Below are 19677 nucleotides of genomic sequence, written 5' to 3'. Positions count from 1 at the left end.
GGAGTCTACGTTTCACTGTGATGAATATTTTAGACGAAAATTTGGGCACAAGGCCGAGCATTTGAACCAAATTTTTTATACCATATGTGATATGAGACGTATAAAGTCTAGAGGAGTGAGGTTCGATTCCACAGAAATCAGTTCTATAGAGCGAATGTTCTACAGACTCATTTGTAAATGAATGTTTTTTACAGGAAAGAACTTGAAATTCGCGTCAAAAATTATACTGCATGATTTATTCTACATGAGAATTGTTCTACAAAAGATTTTTTTGTAGAATATGTTTCTGCTAAATCATTAAAAGCATAAATTTAGTCGTCAATTTCTCACATTTTGATTTAATTTAATTTAATGTAACTTGAATTTATTGTGAATTTTTATGTAAAACTAGAAAACTATTCTATCGAAAAATCTTCTCTAGAACAATTCTTCTGTAGAATGAATCGTGCAGGATAATTTCTGATCTGTATAACATATTCTGTTGAAAATTCACTCTGTAGAACGGATTTCTGTAGAATCAACCCTCTCCCAATCTAGAGTAATACGTGAGTATAGGAAGGCTCCAAGCTGGCTGGGTCACCGCAGCTATTCTAGGATATGAATCGCGACACGTTTTGTAGGTATTACGAATATCGTGTTGTAGAGACGCTGCTTTTTCTGTGCGAAACGATTAATTAACAAGTATTAAAGTATCGCATTACGACGAGTCCACAGGTTGTAATAAAACATCGAATATCGCGTGCCTTCGCTCTGCTGAACCTTAAAAATTTTTATTAATATTGCGGCTACTTAGCAGAAGAGAAATTTTCATTGCGAATTGGTCTCAAAATCAGCCCGTTTTTCAAAGTGTTTATTTCTCAGGCCTGATGAGTGAAAAATTGTTGAATATTAATAAAAATTTCTGTCAAAAATGATTAGACGCAATTAAAACGTGTCGATCACGCTTCGATAAATAATTCTACGTGAATTTTTTCAGTCCCTGTTTGGGAGAAAAGCAGGCATACGTTGAGGGTGGCGGCAGAGTTTTGAACGATGTTCCTTTCCCGGGGTTTAGCCGGGGGCAAAAAACCTCGCGACACCTTCTTACGCTACTTGCGAACGAGCCGCGATACGCTCCTTAAGCAATTTGATCCTCTTACCGTTACGATAGAGATGTAACACCCTTCATGCTCCACCACCGGATACATCCAAGATCCACCAACATCCAATGAACGATCTTGCCACTGAAATCACCGTCGTCACTCTATTCACCACCTTATTAAAATCCATTCCACAGCTAATATCTTCCCTTAAATTTTCCATTCACGAGTTCACCTCTTTTCTCACTTTCTTTGAAGTTGATTCTTAAAATCTGAGACAAATTATTATCACGCTCTCAGTTTCATTATTATTATTATTATTATTATTATTATTATTATTATTATTATTATTATTATTATTATTATTATTATTATTATTATTATTATTATTATTATTATTATTATTATTATTATTATTATTATTATTATTATTATTATTATTATTATTATTATTATTATTATTATTATCGTCACTTTTATTATTGATATTGAAATTAGTGAGATTTTTACGCGTTAAAATTACTCATAGCATTCAATGAAATTGTTTATACGGACGAGAAGCTTGTGTGTACGAATTGTAATCTCTTATTGTAACGATACAAGCGTCAGAGATTCTCAACGTCACGGATTGTATACATCTGACGGTCGAATTGATATATTGACAAACTTCGGTACTGCGTCGAGGTAGAAAATATTGAATTATTAAATAGAATACCCAAAGATATGAACTAAGTTTCATTCATCTTCACCATAATTTTTATTTAATTTTCACTTTTTCGCGTTCGCTATAATAATTCAATTACATGTGAACTACCATAATCGCGGGCTTTGAATTCTGTTGAAGAGAAAAACGTAAGAAAAATCGAAATGAAAATAACGAAACGTATTTCTCTGGTCCGGTTTTACAACCCTCACGAAAAGAACGTACCTCCGCAAATTGGATAACAAAGTTCAGGTGCGCACAGCGTGTCTCAAAGGTTACATCATCGACTTTTAAAATCGGCTCAATCCAACATTGGACTGGAAAGAAATCCTTTATCCTTATGTACAAGAAAAATTTCGCTGTTATTCAATAATAATTGACACGAAGCGAGAAAAGCGAAGAAAATGTTAGATATTCCAACGATTTAAAAGTACATAAAATCAGCTTCTAGATATCGCATCTTTTGAAAATTAATCTCATTACAACTCTTTTTGTTTCCTAAAATTCATCAATTGTCCGTAAAACGATCGGCCCAATTATTATCGACACTTTTCGATCGGCGCAAATTCTTCACGCTCAATTATCACAACACACATGGTCAGTACCTTCGGTATGACAAACGCGATATGACACTCTCCGAGCATAAGTCTTCTCGGCGATAACCACCGCGTCACTGAACAACTCGGGCAAAGACTTGCCGCCAGTGCCGACGGCGCTTGCGCACTTCCTGCTTTTCGTACCCCGCGAATCCAGAATCCAGACACCGGGTGCAAAATCGTCATTCAGACACTAGTTTCCCCTTCCACTTTGCTTATCCGAGAACTTACGATCTTCTTCGTGAAATTGATTGGTAGGAGTGGTAGCATTGGTTACAATAATGACGAACAATGAAGATTTCTTTGCTTTTTTGTCGCGAGAGTTCGCTGCGAAAAAATTGCGCCACCAACAAACGAGGGAAGAACTCAAAAGTTCTACTAAACTTTTATTACTTCATCACTCAGATCGATTCAAGTGCTAATTTTTTTGTAATAGATTGCGAAATTTTTGCAAAATTCGTGTTTCCCTTTCGTCAAAATTACTTTTTACACCCTCGAAAATTTAATAGGATCAAAAGGATATGAACTAATGAGGCTCAATTTGAATAAGCTTTCGACAAAGTCCACTCCATAATTTCACAAACTTTCACCAGAGGACAAATGGCGAATTGAACACGCGAGTTTCTTACTTTAATGGCATATTTTTTCAGCGAGTGTCAATTATATATCGATCGATCGTGTACACAAGTTTCCGTTATGAGATGTTTCATGAAAAATATATTTCCGGCCGATTGAATCGGCCTGCGTGTTTGATCGTACGACGAAAGAGAAAACGAGAGAGGAAAAGCTCAGGGCTGATCGTGAGAACGAAATGTCAGATTTTAATATCAGGTTTGGAGTGTATCTGGATTAAGCCTGCGTTTTGGATCGATTGCGCACATTCAGCAACCCCCGAACGTCTGCTCTGCTGGCTTTCGCGCACTCGAATAATTTCCGTCACCGTAATGCTCTGGCATCACGAGTTTTCGCAAGCATTCTCACACTCTTATATTTGTACAGCTGGGCTGCGTGTATCGCGTTATTGTTATTCGTTTCAACAACATTTCGAGCGCAGTAAACAACCGCAAATTATTTTTACATGCGTGTAGAATTCGCAAAGTTGACACCGGAAATACGTTTTTGTGTGATTATTGAGCACGTATTCTGATACGTATGAAAACACTTGCAACTTTTCTTCAAATCGTTCTTTCAATAATTTTCTCGGTTCAGAGCAAGTTTCAGAATTGACGAAAGATCGAAGAAGAACGTAAGGTGTCAACATCTTTTCAACTCATGATTATATTGCTGCTTACTTTGAAATTACTGCATTATTTTGCATCTTTATAATTGGATTATTCTTCGGGCTTCTGTCAGATGCGGAGAAATTTTTCTTCAATCTAGACATTCACGAATACAATGCTTACCATCCGACTGATCACCTAGCACTGAAAGTTGACTAAGCAAATCGATGTAAAAATATTGCAAGCTGCTCGAAGATAAAATCGCGATGAAAGGATAATACGGTGGGTTCACCGTTTATGGAAATCTGAACATGTGACCGTGTGACGAGGGTCTCTGCGCATACATGCCTGTACAACCTGATTCTTATCGACTCGAAGAGAATGAAAATGTAAATTTTTTACTAGCATATTAAGCGTCATTGTTGCGCAGAATACGCGACTTTATGGATTCATAAATTTTGTTTCCACATGCTCGTCTGTTCGCAAAACAGTTTTCCGATATTGTTTCGTGAGGTTTAATATTGGTAAAATATTTGCGATGAATGACTTTTGAATTCTGTAAATTTAACGAGTCGTTGGTATCCGCAGTTTTGTTTTATTAACACGTGTACAGATATACGTCTACATCGCTTTTAATCTTACATATTATGAGTGAATTTATTCAGAGGAAACAACGTTGGTTGTAAATTATGCAAAAAGGAAGAACCTGAAAATGAAATGAAAAGTTATGTTTCCACGTGAGAACGAGAATACGCGGCCATTTCTTTCCAGTGATCCCTCGTTATACCCCATCGCTAATTATTAACTTCGATGGAAAGGAAATGAAAAACCGGGTGTCCTTAAAAAATTAAATTTACTAGATGCGGAAAATTCAGGCCACTCGTATCCAATCCTCGCTGTACGCTCTTCGGTTGAAGGTACCGAAATTATTCAACGAAGTCGGGCCGCTAGTAAAACTTTGAAGCTTAGGTAATAATTCCAGTACAACTGAGTAGGTATATCGGGAATAAATTCGATTCCTGACTTAATTTCGCATAATGCCGGGATCCGTTGCAATTCCTGTTACAATTCGGGCACCCGGAAGCCAAGTTTCCAATGGCTCCAATTTTCTGTGAGCATAAAACGCGGTATTTCATCAAGCACAGGCTTTTCATCGAGCTTTTTTTTCTACGGATCTTGTGGTCAACGATGGAACTCTTGTTTTTTCATGTGCAATAACTCGTTCATAAATTTTTAACGATACTATTATTCAAAGTCCAAGGTATTAAAAGGTCGACGGTAAGAAAAGTGAGCGAAAAATATCAGACTTAGCTTCGGGTCAAGGCCGCAGGTTCACAGGACCTGAAATTCTGTGATGTTTAGCCGGCCGCTTCAACCAAAGCAACTTTTCACAGTTCGTTAACGATTTTCCATCCCAGATCTCAAAGGTCGCTGACTTTTCAGGCTTTGCCTGCGTTTTCACGTAGCTCTTCAATTGAAACGTCACTTTTGAAATTGTGACAGGTGCCCGTATATTTTTCCGACAATGAAGGTTCGCTGCAAATTGTACAGCAAATAAGATTCCGTAAATAAGTATAAATGTGAATAATCGAAAAATTAAAAACCTTAATGGAATTGCGATTAGTTAGTGGAATTCAATCGGGATGGAATAAAGTATCAAAGCACAAATGGAGCAGTTCGTTGCATCAGAAACCTTTGTGTTATAAGTTTATCACTTCGTTTATACCTGGCTTTATTCATATATCCTCTATAAAGAATTTTCAAGCAATTGACCAAGCAGTCGCCCTTTATCCGTTAAGTCGATCACAAGATTTATGGCATTAGAGCCATCGGTGAGCTATTAATTAGGTGGTAAAGAAGAAGAAAAAAATCTCCGTCAAGGAAGGAAACTGTCTTCGCTCAATATTCGCCTCCATAGAGGAAAATGGAAGATTGAAAAAGTTGTATTTTCGGAGGAATGACGAACGTTCTTTTCAAAGGAATCACCCCAGCTCATAAGGTCTGCAAGCAACAGAATCTGACGTTGAAAAAGATTCAAGCTGGTAAATGTGAGCTTGTTGCATTAAAAATACCAGAATCATTCAAAGCCTAAAATTTCTTACCGATAGGTAGAATATATTTTGTACACTGTATAAGTAAATAATATTTATCAAAAAAGCATTTAGCTGCAATTGCATCACGATTGAATTATCCAACTGCGTGTCTATTATCATAGAAACGATAAATCAACGTGATTTACATCCGCATAGTTTGATAATAATTCTTCAGCCTCCAACAGAGGTTCAGTTATTCACTGCCAGGAGGGTTGAACGTTGAAAAATAGATCGCACATCACAGCCGATCATCCGTCATTGCATAAAGTATCTTCGAGAAACTCCAGTGACCAGGTGATTTTTTTCTCCAGATAGATCAATGCGGTACCATTTTAATATGTAAGAAAATTCACGAAGGTATAAAAAAAAGTTTGGCATCCTTGCAGCTCCTAAAAACACGTATCACTCGAGGTTGCAGTCCTGCGCGTAAGATCAGGCGAATTCATCGATTCTCACCCCAAATTTCACCAGTGAATGCGCAAGAATGTTCCCCATCTTGATCCACCTTGTCTAGCCGTCAGTGGTCAAGAGAAAAACAAACACGCAGTTGCTTGTCGGCGAATTATAACGCACGAGCTGTAAATCTATTAAGCAACACGTACGCCTCTAGCCTCCCTGAAACCGCGTGCTTGAAGCTCAAATTCTTGACCCACGAGTCATGGTGGTAAATTACGTTCCTGTTATTTTCCGAGGGCTTCGGAACATCCCTCATATTCTCACACCAAGCCGAAATACGTTTTTTGAATTCGGTTTTTTTCGCCTTGAGTAGAACTTTGCACAGTGGATTTGCTGGCAAGGCATGTCAATACATAAACGGAAAACAATAGCTAAAACTAGTATTTTATGACTTGTAATTTTGTAATCGGCCGATGCCACAGTCCATTATTATTTCACGTGATAATTTTGTTATAATCCGATGTCTAACGCGATCTTATCCCGGTAATGTGTAAAAAAAGTAAGAAGTGTGCACTATAGCACCACAGTTTGGACAAACGGTTGAGACCGGTAGCTAATTCTCATGAAAATTCAAGTACTTGTGGTACTCGGCTGCTAGGTCTGTCACTAACAGGATGAATCTATATGGAGTTGAAAATTTTTTTGTCCTTCCAAAAGCTGAAATTGGCCATTGTTATTGGTTTGTTTATACGCGTTTTGCATTTTGAATGCAGTTTCTGATCGTGTGATTTAGGGCATTTACGCCGAATGATGCAGGCGTGAAAACGGTAGACATGATTTTTATAATCGTGAGACTTGGATCACCGTTGAAATCGATTACCATAAGTAGATGTTTGTCTCATGATTTGTGGCTGAATTATGAAGATCGTTCGATAATAATCTCGGTTATTGGTCCCCCAATAAACAGTATCAACAAATGAAACTTCTGATTTTTTTGTATTCAGTATATTGCACTGCACAGAACAAATTGTAATAGCTTTTTGGTTACAACAATTTAAGAACGTGCATTCTATACGAAAGCAGATTGAGAATACAGAATTAAACATTAGTAACTATGTATCTTGCTAATACAGGACCGTAGATTTGTTTTGTCAGCGAACATGTATTCGAAGAAAATATAACTATTTATTCCATTCGGGGCATATACTGTAGACACAGATGTTTATACTGTTATCATTATTATTGTACTTACTATGACTAGTACAATTTATTAGTAGTACTTATTCATATCCATATGTATATTCATAAATGTTTATTGTTCCAGTGAACATTTAATCCGATCGAGTAGAATACCACGTGATGAATTTACCAAACTTTGTTTGATAGTGTAGAAACAAAAAGCAACAAGAAACGGTAGCACTAAGATGCTGCAATTCATGGTTGATGCATAAAAAAAATTATCTAATACGGACGCAGGTCAAAACTATTGACGCTACGGTTTGATGCTTTCTGCATAGCGTGGTAAAAATTCGTAAGCCTCGAGTAAAACTTCGGTCATTCGTTCCCGGTATTGTTTGACATTGAAAAATTGATTGCACACCACGGAAGATCGGTCGTTGTATAAACTCTCATTCAGCAGCTCCGGCGAGTCATTGAATTGTTTTTTAATCATGTCAGGATGAAGTAGCATCACGGGTAAATTCATAAACGCATAGACCATAGCCAAAGACCTTGTGTCGTCGCAGCTTTTCCGGAAGGTCGGCCAGTCGAGACAGCGTCTCGAATCGAGCCCAGCGTTCGTCAATTCCTTATCCAAGGTTTCGTAGTACATTCGCAAAAGCGATTCCCCGTGTTTTTCCCTCGTCTCTCTGTCGGTAGTCAAATATAGAAGGAAGACACAGTCGGTCGCCGGTGGATTGTAACGAAGGACTTGTAAGTCAATCAGGCAGCAGTGCTCCGGCTTACCCGAAGCGTCGTACTTAAGCATCAGGTTATTGGCCCATAAATCACGGTGGCAAATCACATTTCTGTACTTTTTCGAAGGGTTCAAAAGTTCCTCCTTGTTCTCGCCCCACGGCCTAACGCGTTCCTTGAATTCGGCCCTTTCCGACTCGCTCAACTCTTCCTGTAGAAGATCGATCAATGACATTGTTCCCAGGATGCACGAACTCAGCATTCGCGTTGATATTCCGCTGTCGTTGTACAACGACTCGCCCAATATGTCGCCGTAGACCTCGAACAGACTCGTGTCCTTCGACTTGAGCTTCTCGTCGATTATGAAAGACCCAGCGTGGAATCGGGCCAAGGATCTAAGGACAACCAGGCAGTGGTTGTGGTCGAACGGCACGTACTTGTCCGTCGTAACGTAACCCTGGGCGAACAGGTCGTCGAGCACAAGAACGTTTTCCTTGGTCAAATAACACTCGGCCGACCAACCGGAGCAGCTCTTCCCGTTTCCCATGCGCGGTATGATTTCGGTGTACATCGCGGATTCTTTTTCCGACCCCTTTGCCGCCACCAGCAGATCGAACTGAGGACTTCGCTTCGACGGCTGAGCTTTCATAAAAAACTTGTGCTCCTTGGTGGCTCCGTCGATTTTCACGAGCGTGGTGAGTCCGTAATAGAGTCCGAGGAAGCCGTTGGTTGAGTTCAATGGACGGAGATTGTACTCGACCAGATCAAACTTTTGGGAGAGTTTTTTCGACAGTATACTCAGCACCTCTTCCTCAGTCAGAAGCGGCGATTCAGTTTCGGATTCCATAGTCGCTGGAACGTCACTTACTTTTGTTAGCGTTGGCTGCATGGTGAGACATACAATGGCACAATTACTTGATATGATCATGGAGCGGATATGCACCATCTTATATACATCCTCTTATCACAATGTTGTGTGCATTATATTTCACCAAGTGCATTTGCAAATGACAAAGATAAAGTCTACAGACGTGAGACTTGCATCAACAAACAATTGAATGTTTGTTTATATTCCAATACGTGGGAAAAATATTACAAATGTCGAGAAATATACGTCAAGTATCTATTCTCTGTTTGGCAGAAAATCGAGTTGAGAAACTTGTCCCCCACAGTCTACGTTATTCAATCAAACGAGTCGTGCCAAGTACTGTATACACTCTCCTTACTACCAAAATGAATCACGAATTCGAATCTCACGATTTTACCTAGTAAACTATTTCAAATCAATGCTGCATTCGTTTCATATTGTAAGTATTTGTTTAACTACATTTTTGTCAATCACAGGACGTGTAACGGATTGCAAATGTGACATTCGAAAAAGGGACAAGTATTATTACAATATCAATTGTGTTTTGCTTCAATTATTTGGATTTGATACTTTGATCACATCGTTTTCAAGTTCCTCTCTAACTGTAATTGGCATTTATGGAACTATTGTAAGATTTAGTTAGTAAATATCAAAATTCATCAAAACCAAATCTGGATTGTTTGATTTGCTGATAAAATTAATTTTGTAATATACCATCTTGTTATCCATGTCTAGACGTGATCTCCACGATTCTTGTACCTTCATTTGCGACGGTATTGCATAAAATTTTCTAAAAACGCTTTGTCAACATCATTACCATCACGCAAACAAAATCGTCATAAAATTTGAGTCTCAGACTAATAAATAATTGATGTCCATATAAAAGATATCCCAAATTTTGAGAATGTGTACGGAATCACTCCAAATTTTAGCTACTGACTAAAATCACTGCACTTGATTTGCGGTTAGACAGCGTTCTGTAGATACTACATGATTAAGAGGTCCACAAGTGTGTGGAATATTTGGACGTTAATTACAATTTAAATGACTGATAAAAATTTAAACTTGAGTACAAAACATCATTTCAGATCATTTTTGATGAAACTGTTCCATATAGAGGCATCTGGTAACGTTTGCTGAAAAGGTATTAAATTAGGTGAATCGTATCCCGATTACTCTTGAAAGGTTTTATTTTTATATGACACAGAAAAATGCGGATTGAGGTTTTTTCTTTCAGTTTTCTGATCAATACGTTTACACTGATGTGCTTCTGATAAACTCTGCATCTTTTTGTATGCCCAATACAGTATTGATGCACTAGCTTCAAGCCATCATGTATTATAATAACAAACTGTTGATCCAGGTAGAATTACGAATTTCTTCAAAGATTCTGATGATCCGAAATATTTTTCAAAAGTCTTCGTAGCAAATTCATTTCCAAAATCAATTCATTTCGATAACAGATTCGATTGATTACGAAAGATGAATTTGTAATATCCGCTTACTGAATTGGGAAACCCACTTGACTTGTCTTGTCATCTTGAAAATCTTTACTATGAAAGTGAAAATTCTTTGTTTTTTCTTCGGATCCATGTGCAAATCACGTAACCGCGACAAATGACTTGTTGTTTATACTGCACGCCGATATTTGTTGGGCTTGAATTTTTGGGGTTTCGTCGGTATGGCATCAACGAATCTTTCACAGTCGAGCGAGCTCAGGGTTACATCTGAATGAATTCTCCAAGATTTTCCACAATTCAAGAATTTGTGACCACTCATTGGCTTCAAATCACGATCGATTCCTGTTTATAAAAAAATCCGATAACTTTTTTACTTGCATTAGTATTTTTCCCAAAATCAGTAGAGGTCGAGATTTTTGTGGTTTTACCAACTTTTCAAACTCCAAGTCGATTCATAATTTGGTTTAGCTGGAATCTTGGTCTAGGGATCAGCGTTTCGCGATAAATATGGAAATAGAAGTTTGTCATCATCTTTGACACTTCATAACTCTGAAAAGATTATTTTGATTTCATTCTGATTTTAGGTTTAACGTCTCACTCAATTAGACCTTGACCATGTACATTTTATCACAAGCTTGTTTTGGAGATAGGATGTATTCTTCAGACGTATCGTACAAGATAACACCAGCTCGGCTGGGAAAAAAATAATCAATTGCAGTATAGTTGTTTCTATTGATAATATTTGACAATGAGGTTGAACGCATGCAGCCTGCAATCTCTGTACAAACTCTGTTTCTCTCGAACTCGTGACTGGTTTAAATTTGGAATTTGTAGATGGTTTTGAAAGCGAATTATTGCATCTTGTTTGCCAAAAACTGTGAAGCGACAGTGAATGATAAACATGGTTGGGAGAAAACAAAAGTTGGAATCACGGATGTTGGCAAGGACGGAGAATTGTCGCAGTGCATGACATTGGACGACGAGTTCAGATCAAAACTGCTTATCCATACGTTGATTACCGAGGTTCTATTCTTTACTTCCACAAGTTACGTCTCACACCTTAAAAAATTTCAATTACAAGTATAGTTTTTATTTTCAACATTACCTAGCGTAACGAGAAAGAACCATTCTTTTAGTTCGATAAATACATGCATACTTATAATTATGTGGAATATGTATTTTCTTCTCCTACATCATCGTCATTTTTGATTGAATTACATTAACTTATGAAAAGTGAACACGGCGAACGTAACAAGTACACATCGAACAGCTTTTGATGAATGCAGGTAGATTATGAAAATCTTCCAATTTACTACGTCAAAGTTTATCGTCTCAAATCGGTTCTTGATACAGATACGAGAAGCCAATAGGTCTTGACAAATGTTCATATGCTTCACATCACAGTTGACTTGACGTGTAGTTTGGCAACAATTCGTGCGCCTCCAGTAAGACTTCAGTTATTCGTTCCCGGTATGGTTGTACGGTAAGAAATTGACTGCACACTAGCGCTGATCTATCGTTATACAAACTCTCGTTTAATAGTTCCGGTGACTCGATGAATTGTTTACTGCATGTATCAGGATGCAGCATTGTTACGGGTTGATTGAGAATAGCGTAGACCACCGCAGTTGATTTGGTTTCTTCGCAGCTCTTCAAGAACGTTGACCACTCAAGATGGTCCCTGGCATCAAGTCCGGCCTTCCTCAATTCGTCCTCGAAAGTTTGATAGTATACTCTCAACAACGATTCACCGTGTTTGTCTCTCGTCTCTCGGTCGGTGATCAAGTATAGAGAAATCACGCAGTCGATGGCCGGTGGACTGTACCGAGCAAATTGCAAGTCTACCAAGCAACAGTGTTGCGGGTTTCCCGATCCATCGTACTTGACCATCATGTTGTTGGCCCAAAGGTCACGATGGCAAATCACGTTCCTGTACTTTGTCGAAGGGCTCAAAACTGCAGAGAAGTTATCGCACCATCCCTCAATGCGTTCCTTGAATTCAGCCCTTTCCTCCTCGGTAAGTTTCTCATGTAGAAGGTCGATCAAAGATCTCGTTCCCAGGATACACGAAGCTCTGTATCTTCTCGACATATCGGTACCGTTGAACAGTGGCTCGTCCAAAACATCGCCGTAAACTTCGAACAAGGTCTTACCCTCCGACTTGAGCTTCTCCTCGATCACAAAGGACCCTGAGTGCAATCGGGCCAAGGTTTGAAAGAGGACTGCGCAATGGTTGTAATCGAACGACGTGTACTTGTCAGGCATCACGTAGTCCAGGGCGGAGAGGTCGTCCATGACTATGAGATCGTCCCTCGCTAAGTAACACTCGGCTGACCAGTTGGCTTGATTCTTTCCGGTTTTCATCCGTGGCCTAATATTTCCATACATCGTCAATTCCTTCCGGAAATGGTCGGACTCGATCATGAATTTGTACTGGGGACTGTGCTTCAACGGCTCAGCTTTCAGGAAAAACTTGTGCTCTTTGGTGGCTCCGTCGATTCTCACCAGTGCGGTGAGTTCGTAGTAAAGTCCGAGGAAACCGTTCGTTGAGTTTAATGGACGGAGATTGTACTCGACCAGATCGAACTTTTGCGAGAGTTTTTTCGACAATATACTCAGCACCTCTTCCTCAGTCAGAAGCGGCGATTCAGTTTCGGATTGCACAGTCGCTGGAACGTCACTTACTTTTATTAACGTCGGCTGCATGTTGAGACATGCAATGGCACAATTACTTGATATGATCATGGAGCGGATATGCACCATCTTATATACATCCTCTTATCACAATGTTGTGTTTATTAAATTTCATTAAGCGCAGTTGTAAATGACAAAGATAAAGTCTGCAGACGTAAGGCTTGCATCAATAAACCATTGAACGTTTGTTTGTATTCAAATACGCGGGAAAAATATTACAAATGTCAAGAAATATACGTCAGGTATCTATTTTCTGTTAAACGGAAAATTGAGTGGAGAAACTCGTCACCTGCAGTCTATGTTATTCAATAGAGAAGTACAAGTGAAATGAATTACAAATTGGAATCTCACTATTTCATCCAGTAAATCATTTCAAATCAACGCTGCATTTGTTTCATGTTGTAATTATTTATTGAACTACATTCTTGGTAATTATAGGGCGTGTAACGAATTACAAATACAATATGCAAAAAAATGACAAGTACTGTTGTAATTTTAATTGTATCCTGCTTCATTCACTTGAATTTAGTAGTTTTGGTCGCTTTGTTTGTCGCCCAATAAGTCCAGACCAGTTTTTGTGATTTTTTTTTTTTTGCAAATATGACATTCCATTCTTTGGTAAAGTTTTCGTAACAAATTCATTTCCAAAATCAATGTATTTGGACTGTGGCAAGGCAGAGTTGATTCTTCTCTACAAGGAGATAAATATTGTCACAGGAGGCCCTGCATCTTCTCGACATATCGGTACCGTTGAACAAAGGTGCCAGGCTTGGATCAAGACTTAATTGTGGCCTGGTATTAGGTCAGTTCACCCAGTCATTCTTCAACCAAAGTACTCCGAGATTCTTATTCGTATTATTTTCGTTGCCTCATTCATAAACAATTATTTTCATCAGGAGCGTAGTATAGAATACGTAAGATTTTCTGTAATGCAAAAACAGTCCATTCTAATCGCAATTTAAATTACAAGTAAATGAAAGATAAATCGACATTCACGGCAATACATTCGGTTGGAATCGCTAAGCCATGATGCCAGAATTAATTTTCTGCTTTGTGGATAAATTCTGTTACTTACAAGAAATCAAGGAAATAAAAGGATAACATAAGACTGTAAGACGAAGATTTTTCAACCAATGGTTGGTACAAAAGTAAGGAATTGAGCAATGCGGGCAAAGGATGAAAATCTTGACGCTATCGTTTGATGCTCTCTGTATTGCGTGGTAAAAACTCGTAAGTCTCGAGCAAGATTTCGGTCATTCGTTCCCGGTATGGTTTGATGTTGTGAAATTGATTGCACACCATGGCAGATCGGTCGTTGTATAAACTCGCATTCAGCATCTCCGGCGAGTCGCTGAATTGTTTTTGAATCATATCAGGATGGAGTAGCATTATGGGCAAATTCATAAGCGCATAAACCATAGCCAAAGACCTTGTGTCGTCGCAGCTCCTCCGAAAGGTCGGCCAGTCGAGACAGCGCCTCGAATCGAGCCCAGAGTTCGTCAATTCCTTATCCAAGGTTTCGTAGTACATCCGCAAAAGCGATTCCCCGTGTTTTTCCCTCGTCTCTCTGTCGGTAGTCAAGTAAAGAAAGGAGACACAGTCGGTCGCCGGTGGATTGTAACTAAGGAATTGTAAGTCAATCAGGCAGCAGTGCTCCGGCTTACCCGAAGCGTCGTACTTGACCATCAGGTTGCTGGCCCATAAATCACGGTGGCAAATCACATTTCTGTACTTTTTCGAAGGGCTCAAAAGTTCCTTTACGTTCTCGACCCACGGCCTAACGCGTTCCTTGAATTCGGCCCTTTCCGACTCGCTCAACTCTTCCTGTAGGAGATCGATCAATGACATTGTTCCCAGGATGCACGAACTCAGTAATTGAATTGTTATTTCGCTGTCGTTGAACAACGACTCGCCCAATATGTCGCCGTAGACCTCGAACAGACTCGTGTCTTTCGACCTGAGCTTCTCGTCGATTATAAAAGACCCAGCGTGGAATTGGGCCAAGGATCTAAGGACAACCAGGCAGTGGTTGTGGTCGAACGTCACGTACTTGTCCGTCGTAACGTAACCCTGGGCGAACAGGTCGTCGAGCACAAGAACGCTTTCCTTGGTCAAATAACACTCGGCCGACCAACCGGAGCAGCTCTTCCCGTTTCCCATGCGCGGTATGATTTCGGTGTACATCGCGGATTCTTTTTCCGACCCCTTTGCCGCCACCAGCAGATCGAACTGAGGACTTCGCTTCGACGGCTGAGCTTTCATAAAAAACTTGTGCTCCTTGGAGGCTCCGTCGATTTTCACGAGCGTGGTGAGTCCGTAATAGAGTCCGAGGAAGCCGTTGGTCGAGTTCAATGGACGGAGATTGTACTCGACCAGATCGAACTTTTGGGAGAGTTTTTTCGACAGTATACTCAGCACCTCTTCCTTAGTCAGAAGCAGCGATTCAGCTTCGGATTCCATAGTCGCTGAAACGTCGCTCACTTCTTTCCGCTTCGGCCGCATGGTGTATACGCAGTGGCACTGTTACTTGATGTGATGTTGCAGCGAATGTTTACCATCTTATATACGGCTTCTTATCACAAATTAGACTGCATTGAATCCCCACTAAGTGCATTTGCAAATAACAAAGATGAAGTCTGCAAACGGGAAACTTGCATCAACAAGGAACTGCACTTTTGTTTATATTAAAACACGTGGGAAAAATATTGTGAACGTCAAAAAATATACGTCAAGTATCTATTTTTGTTGACCAGGAAATTGAGAGGAGAAATTTGTCACCTGTACTTTTTATTTTTTCAAACAAAAGTCATGTTAATCACTGTATGCACTCTCGTCAAAAATATTATGAATTGCGAATTCAAATCTCTCTATTCCGTTCAGGAGAATATTTTAAATCAACGCTGTATTTGTTTCATTTCACAATTATTTATTTTGCTACAGTCCGACTTCTCAATGAGATCGTCAAGGCGCCTGAGGGGAAGAATTTTTCAGCGAATGTGCGCACTTACTCTCTCTGTCTCTCTCTTTCTTTTCTCGTTGGCGTAGCGTTCTTACTGAGAGGTTCGCACGCGAATAATTGGAGCTTTGAGGTTGAGTCGGAATGGAGAAAGTGCGCAAGCGAGAAACTGTGGAATCGTTCTAGCCCGGTGGAATTAGCTTAAAAAGTTCTGTAACATGTATGTCAGCCCAAGCAGCGAGATTATAGTTGGAATGGCTTCCAAATAACATTAAATACAACCCCTGCATGTTCGCAGTGATTTTACATGAGCAATTTTTTCGTAAAAATTTGAAATTTGATCCAAGTAGCTAAGAAAGCACATTTTTCTGTAAAATTTCTCTAATAATTCGGAAAACATCACTTTTAGGACAAAAGTGTATGAAACCAAAGGTGTTCGTTATGAAATTTCCCATAAGATAGCGTAGTTCGAAGATTGTGAATTTTAACGTCTTTGCTGTAAAAGTTGTTGTTTTAAAAACGTCCCTTAAAATTGGGCTATTTTCTCACGTCTGTTAGAACTTAGAAACATTAGCTCCTTTGCTTCTTTTGACAAGTCTGATAACACAAAATATTTTGTCAAGGTACTCGTGAGAAATTCATTTCGAATATCAATTTATTTCGATGACATATTCAATTGATTATGGAAAACTGGTTTGAAATATCTCTTCACTAGACCAGCCAGTTTCACTCCTAATACCGGCTAATAAATAGACAGTAACGAAGATTTATAGCAGCGCCTAGAATTTTGAAAGTTACGTCTTAGTGAATCTCCCTCTTACAGTTTAAGTATTTGCGACCACTTATTCGCTTGAAATCATTATCAAATTCTGTTTTATAAAATAATCTGATAACTTTTTTGCCTGGTATAACCAAAATCTCAAACTCCAAGTTGATTCGTAATCTGGTTTAGCTGGAATCTTGGTCGAGAAATCTGTGTTTCTCACTGAAGATGGAAAAAAAAAGAAGTTTTTCATCTTGTTTAACACTCAAAAACTCGGAAACGATTATTTTGATTTCAGTCTGATTTTAAGTATAGCTCTTCGCTACATGGGATCCTTAGACATGTAAATTTCATCAAAAACCGTAAAGCAGATTTGGAAATACAATGGATTCTTTATATGTATCGTAAAAAATAACACCAACTCGGCTGGATAAACAATTACTTGCAGTACATATATTTGTTTTTATTAATAATATTTAACAATGAGTTGTAGTTTCACTCTTACGACCTAAGATCTCTGTACAAACTTTCTTCAGCTGGAACTCGCAACTGGTTTAAATTTGGAACTTCATTTTGCAGATACTTGGGAAGCTGAATTTTTGCATCTTGTTTGCCAAAATTTATGAAGTGGCAATAAACAATGAACATGATTAACAACCAGACAATAAGGGAGAAAAGAAAAGTGGGAATCATGGATGTTGGCAAGGACGGAGAATTGTTGCAGTGCATGACATTGGACGACGAGTTCAGATTAAAACTGCTTATCTATACGTCTATTACTGAGGGTCCATTTTTTACTTCCACAAGTTCGAGTTCATAGCTTAAAAAATGTCAATAACAAATTTAGTTTTTATTTTCAACATCACTTAGCGCAAAGAGAGAGAACCATTCGGTCAGTTCGATAAATAAATGTACATATAATTGGATGGAATAAGCATTTTCTAATCCTACATCACAGTAATTCTTGATTGAATTACATTAACTTATGAAAAGTGAACACGGCGAATGATACAAATACACATCGTAGAGTTTTTGACGAATGCAGGTAGATTACGAAAACCTTCCAATTTACTACATCAAAGTTTATCATCTCAACTTGTTTCTTGATACAGATACGAGACGTCGATGAGTCTTGACAAATGTTCATATGCTTCACATCACAGTTGACTTGCCGTGTAGTTCGGCAACAATTCGTGCGCCTCAAGTAAGGCTTCAGTTATTCGTTCCCGGTATGGTTGTACGGTAAGAAATTGACTGCACACTAGCGCTGATCTATCGTTATACAAACTTTCGGTTAACAACTCCGGCGACTCGGCGAATTGTTTACTGCAGGTATCAGGATGCAGCATTGTTACAGGTTGATTAAGAACAGCGTAGATCAGAGCGGTTGATTTGGTTTCTTCGCAGCTCTTCAAAAACGTTGACCACTCAAGATGGTCCCTGGCATCAAGTCCGGCCTTCCTCAATTCGTCCTCGAAAGTTTGATAGTATACTCTCAACAACGATTCACCGTGTTTGTCTCTCGTCTCTCGGTCGGTGATCAAGTGTAGAGAAATCACGCAGTCCATAGCCGGTGGACTGTACCGAGCAAATTGCAAGTCTATCAAGCAACAGTGTTGCGGGTTTCCCGATCCGTCGTACTTGACCATCATGTTGTTGGCCCAAAGGTCACGATGGCAAATCACGTTCTTGTACTTTGTCGAAGGGCTCAGAATTGCCGGGAAGTTATCGCACCACGGCTCAATACGTTTCTTGAATTCGGCCCTTTCCTCCTCGGTAAGTTTCTCGTGCAGAAGGTCGATCAAAGATCTTGTTCCCAGGATACACGAAGCTCTGTATCTTGTCGATATATCGGTACCGTTGAACAGTGGCTCGTCCAAAACATCGCCGTAAACCTCGAACAAGGTCTTACCCTCCGACTTGAGCTTCTCCTCGATCACGAAGGACCCTGAGTGCAATCGAGCCAAGGTTTGAAAGAGGACTGCGCAATGGTTGTAATCGAACGACGTGTACTTGTCAGGCATCACGTAGTCCAGGGCGGAGAGGTCGTCCATGACTATGAGATCGTCCCTCGCTAAGTAACACTCGGCTGACCAGTTAGCCTGATTCTTTCCAGTTTTCATCTGTGGCATAATCTTCCCGTACATCGTCAATTCCTTCCGGAAATGGTCGGACTCGACCATGAATTCGTACTGAGGACTGTGCTTCAACGGCTGAGCTTTCAGGAAAAAATGGTCCACCCTAGTCGCACCGTTGACTTTCACTACTGCAGTGAGCGTGTGGTACAGTCCCATAAATCCGTTGGTCTTATTTATTACACTGAGGTTGTACTCGACCAGATCAAAGCTTCCGTCGATTTTTTTCCCCATTATTATCAATACTTCTTCAGTGGTTAAAATCGGAGCTTCTGCAACGTCGGGCGTCAAGCTCACTTCAACTGGCTTCGACTTCATTATGAGACTCGTCGGAACTGACTCTATAAAATCGCAGAGAAAGTCTGCAACTTTATACGCGGTTTGTTATCGTCACTTCATTGCTATCTGATTCACTCCACCAAAAACCAATTTGCGAATCGCCAAGATAATGTCATGTCTGATGTAAAGCTTGGATCAACATTCAACTGTAGCCTGGTATTAAGTCAGCTCACTCAGTCTTTCTACAACCAAAGTACTTGGAGATTCTTATTTATAGAATTCTCGTTGCCTCATCGCAAACTAATTTTCTCCATCACAAGCACAATATAAAATTTGTAAAATTTCTGTTGTTCTGCAACAATCACTTTTTATTCCTGATTTAAATTTAAAGTATGTGAAAAAGAAATCGACACCCACGGTAATACATTCGGTTGGAATCACCGTTCCGTGGTGCCAAAAGTAATTTTCTACTTATGAAATTCAACCTTCTGAAAATCATATCTCACTTTGAAAGTTAAATC

At 39.3% G+C, this 19677-nt stretch overlaps 5 protein-coding genes across 5 annotated transcripts in view; all 5 read right to left on the bottom strand.

The window, feature by feature from the left end:
- Nucleotides 1-1384, bottom strand: part of LOC124406506 (suppressor of lurcher protein 1) — a 334769-nt gene extending 333385 nt beyond the window's left edge. Inside the window, exon 1 of the mRNA XM_046881944.1 lies at nucleotides 1140-1384. Within this exon, the coding sequence (XP_046737900.1) occupies nucleotides 1140-1187 (48 nt within the window). The 5' untranslated portion in view covers nucleotides 1188-1384. The remainder of the gene's footprint in view (nucleotides 1-1139) is intronic.
- Nucleotides 1385-7534: 6150 nt separating this feature from the next.
- Nucleotides 7535-8947, bottom strand: LOC124407284. The gene has a single exon (XM_046883285.1). The coding sequence runs from the start codon at nucleotides 8945-8947 to the stop codon at nucleotides 7580-7582; it is 1368 nt and encodes a 455-aa protein (XP_046739241.1). The 3' UTR covers nucleotides 7535-7579.
- A 2450-nt stretch (nucleotides 8948-11397) lies between these two features.
- On the bottom strand, nucleotides 11398-13162 carry LOC124407277. Its single transcript, XM_046883274.1, has one exon. It carries the CDS (start codon nucleotides 13090-13092, stop codon nucleotides 11728-11730), a length of 1365 nt encoding a protein of 454 aa, XP_046739230.1. The 5' UTR covers nucleotides 13093-13162; the 3' UTR covers nucleotides 11398-11727.
- Nucleotides 13163-14198: 1036 nt separating this feature from the next.
- On the bottom strand, nucleotides 14199-15525 carry LOC124409176. The gene has a single exon (XM_046886607.1). It carries the CDS (start codon nucleotides 15523-15525, stop codon nucleotides 14215-14217), a length of 1311 nt encoding a protein of 436 aa, XP_046742563.1. The 3' UTR covers nucleotides 14199-14214.
- Nucleotides 15526-17824: 2299 nt separating this feature from the next.
- LOC124411281 lies at nucleotides 17825-19271 on the bottom strand. The gene has a single exon (XM_046890376.1). It carries the CDS (start codon nucleotides 19193-19195, stop codon nucleotides 17900-17902), a length of 1296 nt encoding a protein of 431 aa, XP_046746332.1. The 5' UTR covers nucleotides 19196-19271; the 3' UTR covers nucleotides 17825-17899.
- Between the last annotated feature and the right edge of the window lie 406 nt (nucleotides 19272-19677).

Source organism: Diprion similis, chromosome 1 (genome assembly GCF_021155765.1).
Source record: "Diprion similis isolate iyDipSimi1 chromosome 1, iyDipSimi1.1, whole genome shotgun sequence".
Taxonomy (NCBI): domain Eukaryota; kingdom Metazoa; phylum Arthropoda; class Insecta; order Hymenoptera; family Diprionidae; genus Diprion; species Diprion similis.
The sequence above is the reverse complement of the archived record's forward strand: the minus strand, read 5'-3'. Positions and strand labels throughout refer to the sequence as shown.

Coding starts and splice junctions, on each gene's coding strand:
- LOC124407284 (XM_046883285.1), bottom strand. CDS start 8,947: ATGGTGCATATCCGCTCCATGATCATATCAAGTAATTGTGCCATTGTA.
- LOC124409176 (XM_046886607.1), bottom strand. CDS start 15,525: ATGCGGCCGAAGCGGAAAGAAGTGAGCGACGTTTCAGCGACTATGGAA.
- LOC124411281 (XM_046890376.1), bottom strand. CDS start 19,195: ATGAAGTCGAAGCCAGTTGAAGTGAGCTTGACGCCCGACGTTGCAGAA.
- LOC124407277 (XM_046883274.1), bottom strand. CDS start 13,092: ATGGTGCATATCCGCTCCATGATCATATCAAGTAATTGTGCCATTGCA.